The 18,671-nt window shown below is 41.9% G+C and overlaps 1 protein-coding gene across 1 annotated transcript in view; it reads right to left on the reverse strand.

Moving 5' to 3' along the window:
* The window catches only part of megf10 (multiple EGF-like-domains 10), a 101,091-nt gene that overhangs the window by 50,311 nt on the left and 32,109 nt on the right, over positions 1 to 18,671 (reverse strand). The window contains exons 3-5 of the mRNA XM_029710297.1: positions 18,123 to 18,224; positions 17,700 to 17,800; positions 13,900 to 13,992 (exon numbers count right to left, since the gene is read on the reverse strand). Coding sequence (XP_029566157.1) covers positions 13,900 to 13,992; positions 17,700 to 17,800; positions 18,123 to 18,224 — 296 coding nt within the window. The remainder of the gene's footprint in view (positions 1 to 13,899; positions 13,993 to 17,699; positions 17,801 to 18,122; positions 18,225 to 18,671) is intronic.

Below are 18,671 nucleotides of genomic sequence, written 5' to 3' on the forward strand. Positions count from 1 at the left end.
CATCTTTAGCGTGGACCCGGCCCTTCTTTCATCTGTTTCAACAGGGTCCTGTTCATTAGCGAGCACCATAGCAACAGAAAACAAAAAGAAGCATTTCTCATTGGACAAGTCTATGTAATGCCTCCCCATTTCAGTCTGTTTTCTTCTGTTTGGTGACAAATGAACACGACCCAGCTTTCTCGTGCCTCTCAACCATAGGTTCTCTGCTGAACTGTAGGAAACTCACGTTCTCTCTAACCGCATGTTTATTCTAGTTGTCTTTCATCTTCTGTGAAACACGTTTCTATGTTTCTACGATTACGGCGGTACTGCCCTCATGGTTGGGTTAGGGTTAGGGTACTGCTCTCATGGTTGGGTTAGGGTTAGGGTACTGCCTTCATGGTTGGGTTAAGGTTAGGGTACTGCTCTCATGGTTGGGTTAGGGTTAGGGTACTGGTCTCATGGTTGGGTTAGGGTTAGGGTACTGCTCTCATGGTTGGGTTAGGGTTAGGGTACTGCCCTCATGGTTGGGTTAGGGTTAGGGTACTGCCCTCATGGTTGGGTTAGGGTTAGGGTACTGCCCTCATGGTTGGGTAAGGGTTAGGGTACTGCTCTCATGGTTGGGTTAGGGTTAGGGTACTGCCTTCATGGTTGGGTTAAGGTTAGGGTACTGCTCTCATGGTTGGGTTAGGGTTAGGGTACTGCTCTCATGGTTGGGTTAAGGTTAGGGTACTGCCTTCATGGTTGGGTTAGGGTTAGGGTACTGCTCTCATGGTTGGGTTAAGGTTAGGGTACTGCTCTCATGGTTGGGTTAAGGTTAGGGTACTGCTCTCATGGTTGGGTTAAGGTTAGGGTACTGCTCTCATGGTTGGGTTAGGGTTATGGTACTGCTCTCATGGTTGGGTTAGGGTTAGGGTACTGCTCTCAATGTTGGGTTAGGGTTATGGTAATGCTCTCATATTTGGGTTAGGGTTAGGGTACTGCCCTCATGGTTGGGTTAGGGTTAGGGTACTGCTCTCATGGTTGGGTTAGGGTTAGGGTACTGCCTTCATGGTTGGGTTAAGGTTAGGGTACTGCTCTCATGGTTGGGTTAGGGTTAGGGTACTGCTCTCATGGTTGGGTTAAGGTTAGGGTACTGCCTTCATGGTTGGGTTAGGGTTAGGGTACTGCTCTCATGGTTGGGTTAAGGTTAGGGTACTGCTCTCATGGTTGGGTTAGGGTTATGGTACTGCTCACATGGTTGGGTTAGGGTTAGGGTACTGCTCTCAATGTTGGGTTAGGGTTATGGTACTGCTCTCATGGTTGGGTTAGGGTTAGGGTACTGCCCTCATGGTTGGGTTAAGGTTAGGGTACTGCCCTCATGGTTGGGTTAGGGTTAGGGTACTGCCCTCATGGTTGGGTTAGGGTTATGGTACTGCTCTCAATGTTGGGTTAGGGTTAGGGTACTGCTCTCAATGTTGGGTTAGGGTTAGGGTACTGCCCTCATGGTTCGGTTAAGGTTAGGGTACTGCCTTCATGGTTGGGTTAGGGTTAGGGTACTGCTCTCATGGTTGGGTTAAGGTTAGGGTACTGCTCTCATGGTTGGGTTAGGGTTATGGTACTGCTCTCATGGTTGGGTTAGGGTACTGCTCTCAATGTTGGGTTAGGGTTGTGGTACTGCCATCATGGTTGGGTGAGGGTTAGGGTACTGCTCTCATAATTGGGTTAAGGTTAGGGTACTGCCTTCATGGTTGGGTTAGGGTTATGGTAATGCCCTCATGGTTGGGTGAGGGTTAGGGTACTGCTCTCATGGTTGGGTTAGGGTTATGGTACTGCTCTCAATGTTGGGTTAGGGATATGGTACTGCTCTCATGGTTGGGTTAGGGTTAGGGTACTGCTCTCATGGTTGGGTTAGGGTTAGGGTACTGCTCTCATGGTTGGGTTAGTGTTATGGTACTGCTCTCAATGTTGGGTTAGGGTTATGGTACTGCTCTCATGGTTGGGTTAGGGTACTGCTCTAATGTTTGGGTTAGGGTTCCTACTATCTATCCAACTAGGTATCTAACTATCTATCCAACTAGTTATCCAACTAGGCACACAACTATCTATCCAACTATCTATCCAACTAGGTATCAACTATCTATCCAACTAATTATTTATCCAACTAAATTATTTATCCAACTATCTATCCAACTAGGTATCCAACTAAGTATCAAATTATTTATCCAACTATCTATCCAACTAGGTATCCAACTAGGTATCAAATTATTTATCCAACTATCTATCCAACTAGATATCAAATTATTTATCCAACTATATATCCAACTAGGTATCAAATTATTTATCCAACTATCTATCCAACTAGGTATCAAATTATTTATCCAACTATCTATCCAACTAGGTATCAAATTATTTATCCAACTATCTATCCAACTAGCTTTCCAACTAGGTATCCAGCCAGGTATCCAACTAGGTATCCAACAATCTATCCAACTAGGTATCAAAATATCAATCCAACTAGGTATCCAACTATCTATCAAACTATCAATCCAGCCAGGTATCCAACTAGGTATCCAACAAAGTATCTAACTAGGTATCCAAATATCTATCCAACTAGGTAACCAACTATCTATCCAACTAGGTGTCCAACTAGGTATCAACTATCTATCCAACTAGTATCCAACTATCTATCCAACTAGGTATCAACTATCTATCCAACTAGTATCCAACTATCTATCCAACTAGGTATCCAACTAGGTATCCACCTATCTATCCAACTAGCTTTCCAACTAGGTACACAACTTTCTATCCAACTAGTAATCCAACTAGGTATCAACTATCTATCCAACTAGTATCCAACTAGGTATCCAACTAGGTACACAACTATCTATCCAACTAGTTATCCAACTGGGCATCAACTATCTATCCAACTTGTATACAACTATCTATCCAACTATCTATCCAACTAGGTAACCAACTATCTATCCAACTAGGTGTCCAACTGGGTATCAACTATCTATCCAACTATCTATCCAACATGGTATCTAACTATCTAACCAACCAGGTATCCAACTATCTATCCAACTAGGTATCAAACTACGTACACAACCATCTATCCAACTACATATCCAACTAGGCATCCAACTATGTATCCAACTATATATCCAACTAGGTATCATACTATCTATCCAACTAGGTATCCAACTAGGTATCTCACTAAGTATCCAACTAAGTATCCAACTAGGTATCATAAAATCTATCCAACTAGGTATCCAACTAGTTATCTAACTAAGTATCCAACTAAGCATCCAACTAACTATCAAACTAGGTATCATACTATCTATCCAACTAGGTATCCAACTAGGTATCTAACTAAGTATCCGACTAGGTATCCAACTAGGTATCATACAATCTATCCAACTAGGTATCCAACAAGGTATCTAACTAAGTATCCAACTAAGTATCCAACTAGGTATCCAACTATATATCCAACTAGGTATCCAACTAGGTATCATACTATCTATCCAACTAGGTATCCAACTAGGTATCTAACTAAGTATCCAACTATGTATCCAACTAGGTATCTAACTAAGTATCCAACGAGGTATCAACTATCTATCCAACTAAGTATCCAACTAGGTATCCAACTATATATCCACCTAGGTATCATACAATCTATCCAACTAAGTATCCAACTAAGTATCCAACTAGGTATCCAACTATCTATCCAACTAAGTATCCAACTAGGTATCCAACTATCTATCCAACTAAGTATCCAACTAGGTATCCAACTATCTATCCAACCACGTATCATACTATCTACCCAGCTAGGTATCCAACTATCTATCCAACTAAGTATCCAACTAGGTATCCAACTATCTATCCAACTAAGTATCCAACTATCTATCCAACTAAGTATCCAACTAGGTATCCAACTATCTATCCAACTAAGTATCCAACTAGGTATCCAACTATCTATCCAACTAAGTATCCAACTAGGTATCCAACTATCTATCCAACTAAGTATCCAACTTGGTATCCAACTATCTATCCAACCACGTATCATACTATCTACCCAGCTAGGTATCCAACTAGGTATCTAACTAAGTATCCAACTAAGTATCCAACTAGGTATCATACAATCTATCCAACTTGGTATCCAACTAGGTATCTAACTAAGTATCTAACTAAGTATCCAACTAGGTATCCAACTATATATCCACCTAGGTATCATACTATGTATCCAACTATGTATCGAACTAGGTATCTAACTAAGTATCCAACTACGTATCCAACTATCTATCCAACTAAGTATCAAACTAGGTATCCAACTATCGATCCAACTAGGTATCCAACTAAGTATTCATCTAGGTATCATACTATCTATCCAACTAGGTATCATACTATCTATCCAACTAGGTATCCAACTAGGTATCTAAATAAGTATCCAACTAAGTATTCAACTAGGTATATGACTATCTACCCAACTAGGTATCCAACTATCTATCCAACTAGGTATCCAACTAGGTATGCAACCAGATATCTAACTAGGTATCTAACTAGGTATCTAACTAGGTATCTAACTAAGTATCAAGCTAGGTATCCAACTAGGTATCTAACTAGGTATCAAACTACGGATCCAAATATCTATTCAACTTGGTATCCAACTTGGTATCCACTAGTTTTCTGACTACGTATCCAACTACTTATTCAACTATCTATCCAACTATCTATTAAACTCGGTATCCAACGATCTATCCAACTAGGTATCTAACTAGGTATCAAACTACGGATCCAAATATCTATTCAACTTGGTATCCAACTTGGTATCCACTAGTTATCTAACTACGTATCCAACTACTTATCCAACTATCTATCCAACTATCTATTAAACTCGGTATCCAACGATCTATCCAACTAGGTATGCAAATATCTATCCAACAATCTATCCAACAAGGTATCCAACTATCTATCCAACTAGGTATCCAACTTTCTATCCAACTATCAATCCAACTATGTATCCAAGTATCTATCCAACTAGGTATCCAACTAGGTATCCAGAGGTCTTGAAAAAGAAGGGTTAACACTGCAAATATTGACTCTTTGCATCAACTTCATGTAAATGTCAATAAAAGCCTTTGACACTTATGAAATGCTAGTAATTATACTTCAGTATTCCATAGTAACATATGACAAAAATATCTAAAGACACTGAAGCAGCAAACTTTCTGAAAACTAATATTTGTGTCATTCTAAACTTTTGGCCACGACTGTAAGTATCCAACTAAATATCCAACTATCTATCCAACTAGGTATCCTACTAGGTATCCAACTAGGTATCTAACTAAATATCTAACTAAGTATCCAACTATCTATCCAACTAGGTATCCAACTAAATATCCAACTATCTATCCAACTAGGTATCCTACTAGGTATCCAACTAGGTATCTAACTAAGTATCTAACTAAGTATCCAACTAGATATCCAACTAGGTATCTAAGTAAGTATCCCTCTAGGTATCCAACTAGGTATCCAACTAGGTATCTAACTAAGTATCCAACTAGGTATCCAACTAGGTATCCAACTAGGTATCTAACTAAGTATCCAACTAAGTATCCAACTAGGTATCCAACTAGGTATCTAACTAAGTATCCAACTAAGTATCCAACTAGGTATCCAACTAGGTATCTAAGTAAGTATCCATCTAGGTATCCAACTAGGTATCCAACTAGGTATCCAACTAGGTATCTAACTAGGTATCTAACTAAGTATCCAACTAAGTATCCAACTAAGTATCCAACTAGGTATCCAACTAGGTATCTAACTAAGTATCCAACTAGGTATCCAACTAGGTATCTAACTAAGTATCCAACTAAGTATCCAACTAGGTATCCAACTAGGTATCCAACTAGGTATCTAACTAAGTATCCAACTAAGTATCCAACTAGGTATCCAACTAGGTATCTAAGTAAGTATCCATCTAGGTATCCAACTAGGTATCCAACTAGGTATCTAACTAGGTATCTAACTAAGTATCCAACTAGGTATCCAACTAGGTATCCAACTAGGTATCCAACTAAGTATCCAACTAAGTATCCAACTAGGTATCCAACTAGGTATCTAACTAAGTATCCAACTAAGTATCCAACTAGGTATCCAACTAGGTATCTAAGTAAGTATCCATCTAGGTATCTAACTAGGTATCCAACTAGGTATCCAACTAGGTATCCAACTAGGTATCTAACTAAGTATCCAACTAAGTATCCAACTAGGTATCTAACTAAGTATCTAACTAAGTATCCAACTAGGTATCCAACTAGGTATCCAACTAGGTATCCAACTAGGTATCCAACTACAGTACACGTCCCACTCCCGGATTGAACCAAAATGAACCCTGCTGCTTCTGGGTCCTCATTGCTTCTTGACGTCTTTACCCACGACATCAGAAACTAGAGTGTGGTTGCTGGGTGTCTGCCAACCAGGCACATAGACAGTAGAGACCTTCCCTTTCCCATGTGTGGTGTGGTATTAGATTGAGGCCGACCTCCCCGGCCACACGTGTTATGGCTGCCCTGATTAAAGCATGAAGAGGTCTGATGAGAGGACGCGAGTGGAAGCCTCACCCCTTAAAATGGGCCGTAAAATGTACTGTGTTTGGGTGAACGATGATGTCGTTGACTGGGTGTGTGTTTAGGTTGAAGGGTGTGTGTGTGTGTGTGTGTGTGTGTGTGTGTGTGTGTGATGTTGTCATCAATAGGTGTGTTGTGCTCACACCCCTCCCCCCTTTTCACGAGGAAAGTCCCCATAGTCATAGTATGACCATAGAATTAGAATGCATTCATTATAGTATGACCCAAAGATATGTATGAGTCAGCGAAACCTCTTACAATCAGCTCTTCTTCACAGTTCTTTTCACCCACTCTATCCTTCCTCCACAGTTACACAGTTACACAAGCCGGACTGACCCTATAAAACCAACCAGCTGTTTATCTCTAGTTATTTCCAGAGCAGTAAAAAACACTAGCTCTTCGTGAATCAAGTCCTCTTAACATCGGATATTTTCACAAATACTTTTTCTCCAATTTATAGGAAGTATGCGCTTTCAAAGTCAAACAAGCCATTGGACCTAAATTGCGTCACTGACTGAAATTCAGCTTATGCGTCTACAATATCATTGTAGGAGTTCTGGGTCTTCTGTAGATGATCCTTTACTACCTGGAACATTTCCGGAGATGATGGGAAATGCCCTATCCAGAGTTCCAGACAAACATCTGGCCAAACATTGAGCTGTCTGAATGTACAGTAATCCATACACCATAACGAGTCAACTGGAGACCAGTCATATTGCTCAACAGTGACTATAAGGTCAGACTGATACCAGACAAGATTGAGAACTGCTCGAGGTAGAAGTTACAATTAAATTCAGATCTATAATCCTGCTCTATCCTACCCTTACCCATAAAAAGGAAAAAATACACACTGCCCTGAAGTCAGCACTTACAGTGATAGTTCACCCAAATTGCTAATACCTTACTTTACCAAGCCACTGCCACCAACCACTAACTTTAAGCATTTTATAACCAAAAGTCAATGTATCATATATTACCATGGTTGAAATTTCACGGCCATTTCATGCAACCTCATCCTTCACTGAGGAGCGACAGGAAGAGTATCCTTTGACACTGAGCCAAGTTGAGCCAAACAGCATGACCCTCATGTGGCGCTGGACATGCGCCAACCAAGAACTATGCTGTACCTCAACCACAGTTTCTCTCTGACACAGCTAAAACCAGGAAACCAGGAGTCTGCTTGGCTCAACCGCTTAACGGCTGCCATTGTGGCTCCTGCATTAGCCTCTTTCCTTTTTGGCCTGCTGGTGAAAAGTGCACTGCTTAGCTGTGGGCTAAAGTGCTGTGTTTTACACAGTATCACACAGTGTGGGCAGTGGGTGCGGAGAGAGAGAGGGATGGAAAGAGAGAAAGAGAGAGACAGAGAGAAAGAGGGAGAGAGATTAAGAAAGAAATAAGAGAGCGAGAGCAAGGTAGAGAGAAACAGAGAAAAAGCCCATTGTGCAGAGAAACCTCCTCTCGCATTTACTGTGGGACTCTGGTATCTTTGTGCAACCTGATCTAGATAGAATGGGTTAGGGTTCAACCTGACCTAGATAGAAAGAGTTAGGGTTCAACCTGACCTAGATAAAAATGGCCCACTAGAAAACCTGAAGGGCTCCTCATTGTCGAGCCTTGGGACAAACTGTTCCCTTTTATTCAAGACTCAGCACATATGACCCAAAGACAAGAGACACACTAAGCATTGGGGGTTTGGTCATGAGGTTGTTTGTTCCGGAAAATGGATCAAGATGTTCTGTTATTGACATATATTATGTTGATTACACAATTAAAGCAGTTAATTGCTTAGAAAACACAAGCAATCAGTGATTGGCAATACATACAGACCATATGCAATGGACAAAATTTAGGCTAGGGGTCGGCAACAGGCGGCCTGCGGGCCAAAAACGTCCGCAAGTGATTTTTTTGGGCCTCCCAGGGGCTATTTCCATTCAGTGGATGTAACTCCTAATGCAGGAACTCCTATAATCAACCTCTTTACTTTACGTATCTTTACTTAATTACTAAAGTCATTTCTCCTATACCTATGGAAATCAGACTAAATGATCCTGTCAAAAACAAACTCAAGTTTACAACCCAATCTAAAAATAATCCAGAGAGCTTCTAAGAGACATAGAGCAATCCTCTTGAAAAAGTGTCAGTTACAGAGAAAAAAACATTGCCCAGTAATTTGACATGCCATTTGTCGAGAGTTGGCCCAGACTTTGCCCCAGACCAAGAGTGAGGGACGGAAGAAGGGAGGGATGGAAGGAGGGAGGGAGGGAGAGAAAGAGGGAGAAAGAAAGACAGAAAAAGAGAGAGGGATGGCGGGAGGGAGTGTTTTTCCATGCCTCTAAGATCGCCCACTCTTCCATGCAGAGCCCTGCACAGTGTGTCAGCCCACAAGGCTCATGGGAACAGTCATACAGAGGAATCCCAGCTAAGAGACGACATCTGTACGATTCCTCAACATTTCCACATTATTGTGTGAGTGCGTTAAAGAGGATATATTATGTTTTCTTTCTCTCCCCTTCCCCCTTTCTTTCTCTTAAACACTCACCCTCTCTCTCCCTCTGACCCCTCTCTCACTCTCTGTGTGTGTGTGTGTGTGTTTCCAAGGATTCGACCATGACAATTAACTTCCGTGGGATACTCCAGTGAGATACTCAAGCTGGACAGCTCAGAAATGGCATTGGCAAGGCATTTGAAGTTATTTGTCTCCCTCGGTTTGGGTACAGCCTGGGTACATGGCTGGATAGATGGCCTAGGGCTGGTACTATGTTTATGTCATTATATACACTGAGTGTACCAAATTATAGGAACACCTGCTCTTTCCATGACATAGACTGACCAGGTGAACCCAGGTGAAAGCTATGATCCCTTATTGATGTTCACTTGTTAAATCCACTTCAATCAGTGTAGATGAAGGGGAGGAGACAGGTTAAAGAAGGATTTTTAAGCCTTGAGACAATAGAGACATGGATTGTGTACGTGTGCCATTCAGAGGGTGAATGGGCAAGACAAAAGATCGAAGTGTCTTTGAACGGTTATGGTAGTAGGTGCCAGGCGCAATATTAGGATGGTGTTCCTAATGTTTTGTACACTCACTGTGAACTGCTGGAGTTGTACATTAAACACACTTACTACTGGGATGCTCTAATGTTACAGTTTCTTTGATTTCAATTTGGTTGAGTTGTTAATAACGTGAATTCAACGTGAAATTAACAACAAAAAATCACCATGTAATTACATTTTGGTTAAAAGTGGTGTAAAAAAATATGAAATTCCTTTACATTGATGACTTTTTGCAAATCCAGTTTTCCACATTTATTCAACGTCATCACATAGACTTTTTGTTGTTGAAATGACATGGAAACAATGTTGATTTAACCAGTTTTTTCCCTGTTGGATACCACTGTGAAACTTCTTTCCTCCACATTTTTTGGGTTTAGGTATCCAAACTCTAAGCCACTCAAGCCAAGTTCAATACAGAAAATATAGAAATATATATTCAACCATTGCTGTAAAGTAATAACTTAAAACAACACCTGTTAAATCAAGCATATATCAAGTATGAAAGTATAAGAGACCGATAGCTATTGTAAATTCCCTATTGCAGGCTTATCATTTCCCAAATGAAGTACAGTTCAATGTAAAGAGGAGCCACAATAGGCTACGGTGCATCCCATATGGCACCCTATTCAGTGCACTACTTTTGACCAGGGCCTATAGGGTTCTAGTCAAAAATAGTGAACTAGGAAATAGGGTGCCATTTGGAACACAACCTCCATCTCCATGTAAAAGCCAACCCACATAAACCTAACACCTGACACACTGTTTCCAGACTAATGGCTTCAGCTGTGTGTGTCTGATTGTTCCTCACTGTGTGTGCCCAGACGGCCCTAGATGATCCTAATACAGCATATAATCCACACCAGCCAAACAGGCTCCTCTGAGCTAACTAACTAACTCTCTCCTGTCTCGTAAACAAAAGCCTGACACTTTATGACCAAGCCATTGTGCGGATATGGAGTTTCAGCGCAAGGTATTAATAAGGTATTAATACCTTTTATTTTCCAAGACACAGGGAGGTTTCTGTGAATTGTGGGGTCTTGGAATTGAAAGGGGATCTTCGATAACAGCTGGGTATTAGTGCTTCATTTAAAGGTTGGATTGTTTTCATACATTTTGATACAAATTGTCTGAGTTGCGTTGAGCGCTAGGTAGTGGCGCTAAGTAGTGGTTAGCATCGCTTCATTTTGTGAGAGGGTCATTGAGTTAAGGTCTATTGAAAGGTTTTATGTTAAAACCAGTGAATAGATAACAGACAAGTCAAGAGTCATCGACAAAATGAAACAGTCCCTCCTGAGTATCTTGGGATGTTGGGTTGTTGTTGTCATGCGTCTACTGTGAAATCACAAGAGCTAGACCCTCGGGTTATTTCTTACATTACCATCCTTACAATTTCTCTCTTTCATTCTTCCCACACTTCCTTTTTAATCTAAGAAAGAGATTTAGCGTACTCCCTTTTCCTCTTGTTCTTGAACCCCACAGCAAAAACAATCCTCAGACATATTGTTGGGGTCCGTTGATCCGTAAACTAAAGGCAACAATAAGGCAACAATAAGTCTGGCTTTTAAGGCTCAAGAGGAAATGAAAAGTCATATTACTTAGGGGGATATTGAATAGGGTACTAGGATACTGCACGGGACCCCCCCCCCCACCCCCTTTGAGAGACTGGCTCAAGGGGGCCCCCCAAAACAGAGACTGAATGCAGCTAAGACCTGGTTTTAAAAAGGAAATGGATATTCATTCTCAACACGACTGGTTGGCTTAGCCTTAGACCGTTCCACTCATTGAGTTGACTCTGATCTCAAAGCAGTAAGACGGATATTTGGGTAGATTACACCACAATTATTATATATTGCTATATTATTTATCGTACAAAGCGACTTTTATGTGTATATTCACTTACATTTAATGTATATGTAAATATTTCTACTTTCCCACAAGATATATCTCCTGAAACAGCATGCTTAGAAGAATATGTAGCCTGTAACAAAGCAAATCAAAATATACTGCATTCCAAACAGAGATGTTACTGTGTTCTCACAGTCAACAAATAACTGAAAACATTCCTCATCAGTCTCTCCCATGTCCATCGTACAAACAAAACAAGTTGACTCATTGGATGGTTTGGGTGAAAACAGACTTTGAGCTAATCAGATGTTAACAAACACACCCACCAGGGGTGGGCCTGAGGGGCTATCCTGGGCTACTCTTATTGATCCATGAACCAAGCAGTCAATACAGATTAGTTACAGTAATCATAGGGGCACGTGTGGCGGCCCCAGGCGCAGACCAACGGCCAGTAGGACCCCTCACTGTGGCTGTGTAATACTTACGGAACGATATCATTCTCATACTGTCAAAATAATTCCATATCCTAACAAAACAGAACTTTACAGAAATGATTCCCGCTTGGCTCAGTTGGTAGAGCATGGTGCTTGCAATGCCAGGGTTGTGGGTTTGATTCCCACGGGGCAGCAGTACAGGAAAAAAAAAGTATGAAAATATAAATATATGTTTGCTCTGCATAAGAGCATCTGCTAAATGACTTAAATGTAAATAAAGGTAAACTGTAAAAAGGTAGTTCCCTCTGGAATAGCCTAGCAGTAACAATAACATTTTCATTTTCATCCAACAGGTCAACTTTGGACAAATTTGTGCACTTTGATCCCATTAGGTAAGGCACAAGTGGTTTTAAGTGATATAGCGCTACAAGCCTATCTATGGCCATATCTCCTTACCCTTCACCTTTGGTCCAGTTAGCCAGTCAGATCCCAGACTAGTGATATTAGGATCTGGTTCCCCACCATCAGACAGATTAGTCAGGCCTGTTCAGGTCCTTAGGGAGTCCCAGGCTCCAGACACAACAATAAGGTCCCAGCCTCCAGACACAACATTAAGCCCCTTTATTAAACAACGGACACTGGAGACAGCGGGGGAGCAATGCTTGAGCACCTAATATAATCACAGACACACACATGTGCGGAGGCTCATGCACGCACAGTCCCATACACACTTACACACGCCCACACATTACGCACACAGGCACAGACACACACATGTGCGGAGGCTCATGCACGCACAGTCCCATACACACTTACACACGTCCACGCATTACGCACACAGGCACAGACACACACATGTGCGGAGGCTCATGCACCCACAGTCCCATACACACTTACACACGTCCACGCATTACGCACACAGGCACAGACACACACAGGGCTCATAGACTCCCTACACCTGTTTCAATAGAGACTGAAAGAGGAGACCTTTTAATCTGATAACATCACTTATCCCCCTACACAATTTGCTCTACATTCATTCTAGATCAAGAAAACAAGTCTCAAAACCCAAACATTTCATAATCTAAACTTTATCCCAAAGTTCATCAAATGACAATCTAAAATAAGCTATATTTATAAGGAGATAGGTGTTGCTGGTTGCATGTTATAACTCCAGTGGGCAGTCATGCTGGCCATGTTGAAAGAGAAGGCAGTGAGTGGAAGTTCTGCCCTGCCGTTTGGCTAACAAAGACAATGGCCTTGAAGTGTGACGCCTTTCAGACAGAGCACATAGAAGAAGACCTGGCAATCTCACAACTCACAGGCAAGTGTCCCAAATGGACCCCTGTTCCCTATGTAGTGCACTACCTAGCAAAAAACCCATAGGCCCCTGGTCAAAAGTAGTGCACTACCTAGGAAATAGGGTGACATTTGGGATGCTGACACACACGGTGTCCCCACTTTGTCTGCAGCTGTGGATCAGGGTACAAACAATGTGTCTGAAGGGGTGTCACGTCCATATTTATACATCAAAGCGGTTCCAGACTAACAAAAATAGGGTGACTTCACCCATGTCACATTCACGTCGTAACAAATATGGAAGTTCAAGATAAAAGCGAACCCAAGTGTGCCCAAATGAGATCAGAGGGGTGGACGAGCCTGGTGTGTGTGTGAGGGAGGAAGTGTGTATTGGCAGTAGGGTCTAAGAGAGTCACACTATGTGTGAGCTGAGAGACAAAACGCCTGTTAGTGTGTGTGTGTATATATATATATATATATATATATATATATATATATATATATATATCTCTTTCTCGCTCTCTCTCTTTCTCTGTGTGTGTGTTTGTCTTTGTGCCTGCGTGTGTGTTACTCTCTATCTCTCTCTGTGTGTGTGTGCGTGTGTGTGTAGGCAGGCTGAGGCGGACAGACAGACAGACGGACAGACAGATAGACTGACAGACACAGCTGTAGAGTCTCACCACTGGAGCAGTCCGGGCCCCCCCAGCCGGGCTCACACTGGCAGGTGCTGGGGGCTACACAACGGCCGTGAACACACTTCTCGGCACAGTGGGCTGGAGAGAGTGATGAGGAGGAGCAGGGACATAGAAGGGAGGGATGAGGAGAGAGAGGGAAAAACAAGAGGAAAGTAAGGTCAGATTTTAGTGGCTCTTAGAACACATTGCTACTCCCAGGAAAACCATGTGGATTTACATCAAAGGAATACAGATTGCTGAACCAGTAACAACAATGTCATAAGAAGGGTTTGATTGAGCCTGTCTGGAGCGTGAGATGGGCGTGGTTTGCACTTCTGGGACTACGCCATTTGGTTCCATTAAACAGGGCAAAGTCAATCAAGCGCAGCTAAAGTATTTGAAAGAAAACTATTACAATTTAAACCCATGTTCAGAATAGACAAATCAGAATTCCAGTGAGAATGGGATCCAATTCATTAGGGACAGAGACTTCAGGCTGGACCTGATTGGTCCACAATGTTAAAAAAAAAACATGTTACACGAATGTAACGTCAGACCGACCGGCAATGATGATGGCCCTTTTGGAGGAATTGATAGGACATTCACGGTTACTTAGTATGCTATTTGTGAACTTTTGTTTCATGTATTTTTGTTAAAGCTGTTATTTTTCCGCCCATCAAACAAAGCAAATATGGTGGGTGATGTCATAGAAACAGTGGGGGTTAAAGGTTCCATGGGTGATGTCATTGAAACAGTGTGTGTTTGTAAAAGGTTTCATGAGTGAGGTCATGAGTGACGAGCAGTCAAAAACAATGACACCATCAAACATTTTTTTACATTCACACACTACAGCAATTGATTAATTGCCTAAATAGTGCTAACAATGAATTAACTGATTTCGTGTATGAATTTGAGTTCTTATTTTCCCAACATAAAATATTTTCAAATATATTTGAGTAACTTAGCAGATGCTCTTATCCAGAGCAACTTAGTGAGTGGATGCATTTTGATATATTTTTTTCATACTACTCCCCCTTGGGAATTTAACCCACAACCCTGGTGATAGAAGTGCCATGCTCTACCAACTAAACTACCAAGAACCACATCATCTGAGAGGCAAGTGATGGTAGCACAGATTGGGGCCACGTTAATTCAGATGGCGGGCCAGAAAATAGCTCCCCGGGGCACATTCTTCAGACCACTGGACTAGATAAAAGATTCCCATATTTAAAAATGAAACCCGATTGTACTCAATCTTATCAAAATCTCAAAATAACATTACATGATATTAACTTGACTCATAAATTTACTCTAACAAAGCTGATGTTGTTACATCTTAACATCTGTATCCATCTGTCTTCATTTACATTTACGTCCTCATTTATTACGTACCATGTATTTCAGTTGATATTTGACACTAAATGGCTTCCACCCGGGGAGACTGTAAGTCTATTGATGGAGGAGGAAACTGGGGAGATCAGAGGGCAGCATGTGATTGTGGTTTACTGTATTCACTACACAATAGTACCTTTATAGAGCCCGGACTAAAGTTCCCTTTGAGCCCCGATGCGGTCACATTCTCACATCCACTCTGTCGAGTAAAAAGCTGATTCACCAACGATAAGGGGAACTGACAATCAGTCCATCTTTTAGCCTCATAGCTTATCATTGCTTAACATCACTTTGATTTAACCCTTTTGACTCAATCCAACTGCTTAATAACCACTTACCGGGCACAAAATCAAAGAAGTCCAAAGAAATCCGACAATAACTACTCCTCTAGTAGTGTCAGTTGTACAACTGCTCACAATGTGATGGCAAGCGTCTTCTCTACACAGACAGAGGGTTTGTTGAAATGGAGGTTTGTTTTTATGGCTTTCTCCTGTTGCCGGGTCAGTTGTTGTTTTTGTCTCGACCTCTGGGGCCCCTCTGTATGTCAGCTACACACCTGTTGTTCCTGACTCCTGAGACACAAGCTCTGCTTCTGGGTGGCGATTGGTCGGTCGCCCGCCACATGCGGACACAACGGTCATCAGTGTTTCCTCTATGTTGTTTTCCCCCGAGGTGGGTTGCAAAAGCATCGGAAATGTGTATTTTGGGGGCTGGCAGACAAAACGTTCAGTTCCAGCCATTTGGAGTCAATGTTTCTTTGTTAAGTAGGGCCAGAACATGGGGAGGTGGGGGTGTATTCCACCCTCCTTTCACACTTTTTGGACATTTATTGAAACAGCACAGATGGAGAAAGTTCACAAAAGCCAGTAGTTGGGATTGAACCCACAACCTTTGACTCTAATAGGAGTTTTGAGGTGTTACTACTCAACCACACAGGGGTTAACAGATGACCGTCAACAGATGACCGTCAACAGATGACCGTCAACAGATGACCGTCAACAGATGACCGTCAACAGATGACCGTCAACAGATCCATATCATATACTGTATGACTGTCGTGAGCAAGAAGTTTGAGTCACGTCATAATACATAGGGTCAAGGGTCAACCATCTACTAGGCGTTAGGGGGCCACCCTCATCCTACTAAATCCTAGGCAGTGCACTTTCATTGTTCTGATTATGCAAAGCCGTAACATTTTCTTGTGGCCTACATCCCATTGCTTTCATAGAATATCTCAGCGAGTTATTGGAAATGTAACATTCAGGACTAATGATAAACACACTGAATACTGTTGGAGCGCATAACCACCACACAACCATGAGCTTTTGTTTTCCAGTACGAGGTCACCATTTACATTAGGTTGCATATTAAAGTATCGAATTCCCATGAAATGTTCCAGTTTTTATGTAATTACATTGTAGCTATATTTAAACTAATTAGAAAAATATTTATTGAGTTTCCTGTTATTTGATTTAAATCACAAATGAAATTATGTATTTTATGTACAGATAGTTATAGTTATCTACTGTTACTGTATGTACAACTGAGTGCTGTAGTTACATAATGGTTACCAAAGTAACTACTATACATGGTATAATGGAACATAGGTCAGAGTTCAATTGAGAGTGATAGGGAGGAGTGATACGTTCACTGTTGTGGATAGGGAGGAGTGATATGTTCAATGTTGTGGATAGGGAGGAGTGATACGTTCACTGTTGTGGATAGGGAGGAGTGATATGTTCAATGTTGTGCATAGGGAAGAGTGATATGTTCACTGTTGTGGATAGGGAGGAGTTATAACTTCAATGGCAGCAGATAGGGTGGACATATACGTTAAATTGTTGTGGATGAGGAGGTACAGTATACGTTTAATGGTAGCAGATAGGGAGGAGGGGTAATTTCAATGGTAGCAGATAGAGAGGAGGGTTATGTTCAATGGTAGCAGATAGGGAGGAGAGATATGTTCAATGGTAGCAGATAGGGAGGAGGGATATGTTCAATGGTAGCAGATAGAGAGGAGAGATATGTTCAATGGTAGCAGATAGGGAGGAGGGATATGTTCAATGGTAGCAGATCGAGAGGAGAGATATGTTCAATGGTAGCAGATAGGGAGGAGAGATATGTTCAATGGTAGCAGATAGGGAGGAGAGATATGTTCAATGGTAGCAGATAGGGAGGAGAGATATGTTCAATGGTAGCAGATAGGGAGGAGGGATATGTTCAATGGCAGCAGATAGAGAGGAGAGATATGTTCAATGGTAGCAGATAGGGTGGAGAGATATGTTCAATGGTAGCAGATAGAGAGGAGGGATCATTTCAATGGTAGCAGATAGAGAGGAGGGTTATGTTCAATGGTAGCAGATAGGGAGGAGAGATCATTTCAATGGTAGCAGATAGAGAGGAGGGATACGTACGGACACACATCTCCCTGCTCTCGTAGAAGCCGGGGCAACACTGAGACTTGCGGCGGTACATGGTTTTCTCTCCTCTGCGGTAGGCCGTCCGATAGCTCACCCTTAAGACACACAGACACTTAATGGTCAGTATGGGGGACATAGGAAACATAGTGGAGACAATAAACTAAGGTAGAAATGTGAATAAACATCTACTAATTGTGCACAAGTTGGCTAATTACAAACATACTATTTCTTTATGGAGCTTACTGTACTTATTAACAAAACATTGTTATGGAAACCATCACTGTTGACTTGGTTTGACCTATTATCATTCTCAGTGACACATACACACACACACACACACACACACACACACACACACACACACACGCACACACACGCACACACTCTCCATCCCTCCATTGACTGCTCCATCCTCACCTGTGCCGCGTGCACTTGAACCAGTTGAGGATGTCGGAGCAGCTGGTGTAATAAATCTGATCGAAGGGGTGGGCGTACGACTCCTGGACGGTGACCGAGTAGCTAAAAGAGAGGAATAGAGGAAGAGCAAGAAAAAAGAGAGAGGGGGGGTCCGTTAGAAAGGAACAGAGAAGGGGGGGGGGGGTTTACAAACACACACGAGCCCTCACCATGGCCCCTATTTAGCCAACATGTCTCGCGTGTGGTCCCATAACTTATGGTCCCGCTACCACTAGGCTAAGCACTAGGCTAAACACTAAGTGGTTTAATAAGGGCACCATTAGGCTGCTTGTGTGTATCTGACCGGGATTAAGTATCAAACATCTTTCACCGACTCAGCGGTGGGTTTAGTGGGTGAAATTAGCGAAACAGCCCCTGTGCTGTGTGTGGCCTCGTATTTTGTCACTACTAAGTGTACGGATTTATAACAGGGTTTTACAAATAGGATTATAGAATGTTTCGCATAGAAGAAAACTGTTGGCCGTGACAATGGCTCCCTTATGACATGCA

This window comes from Salmo trutta, chromosome 23, assembly GCF_901001165.1.
Source record: "Salmo trutta chromosome 23, fSalTru1.1, whole genome shotgun sequence".
Taxonomy (NCBI): domain Eukaryota; kingdom Metazoa; phylum Chordata; class Actinopteri; order Salmoniformes; family Salmonidae; genus Salmo; species Salmo trutta.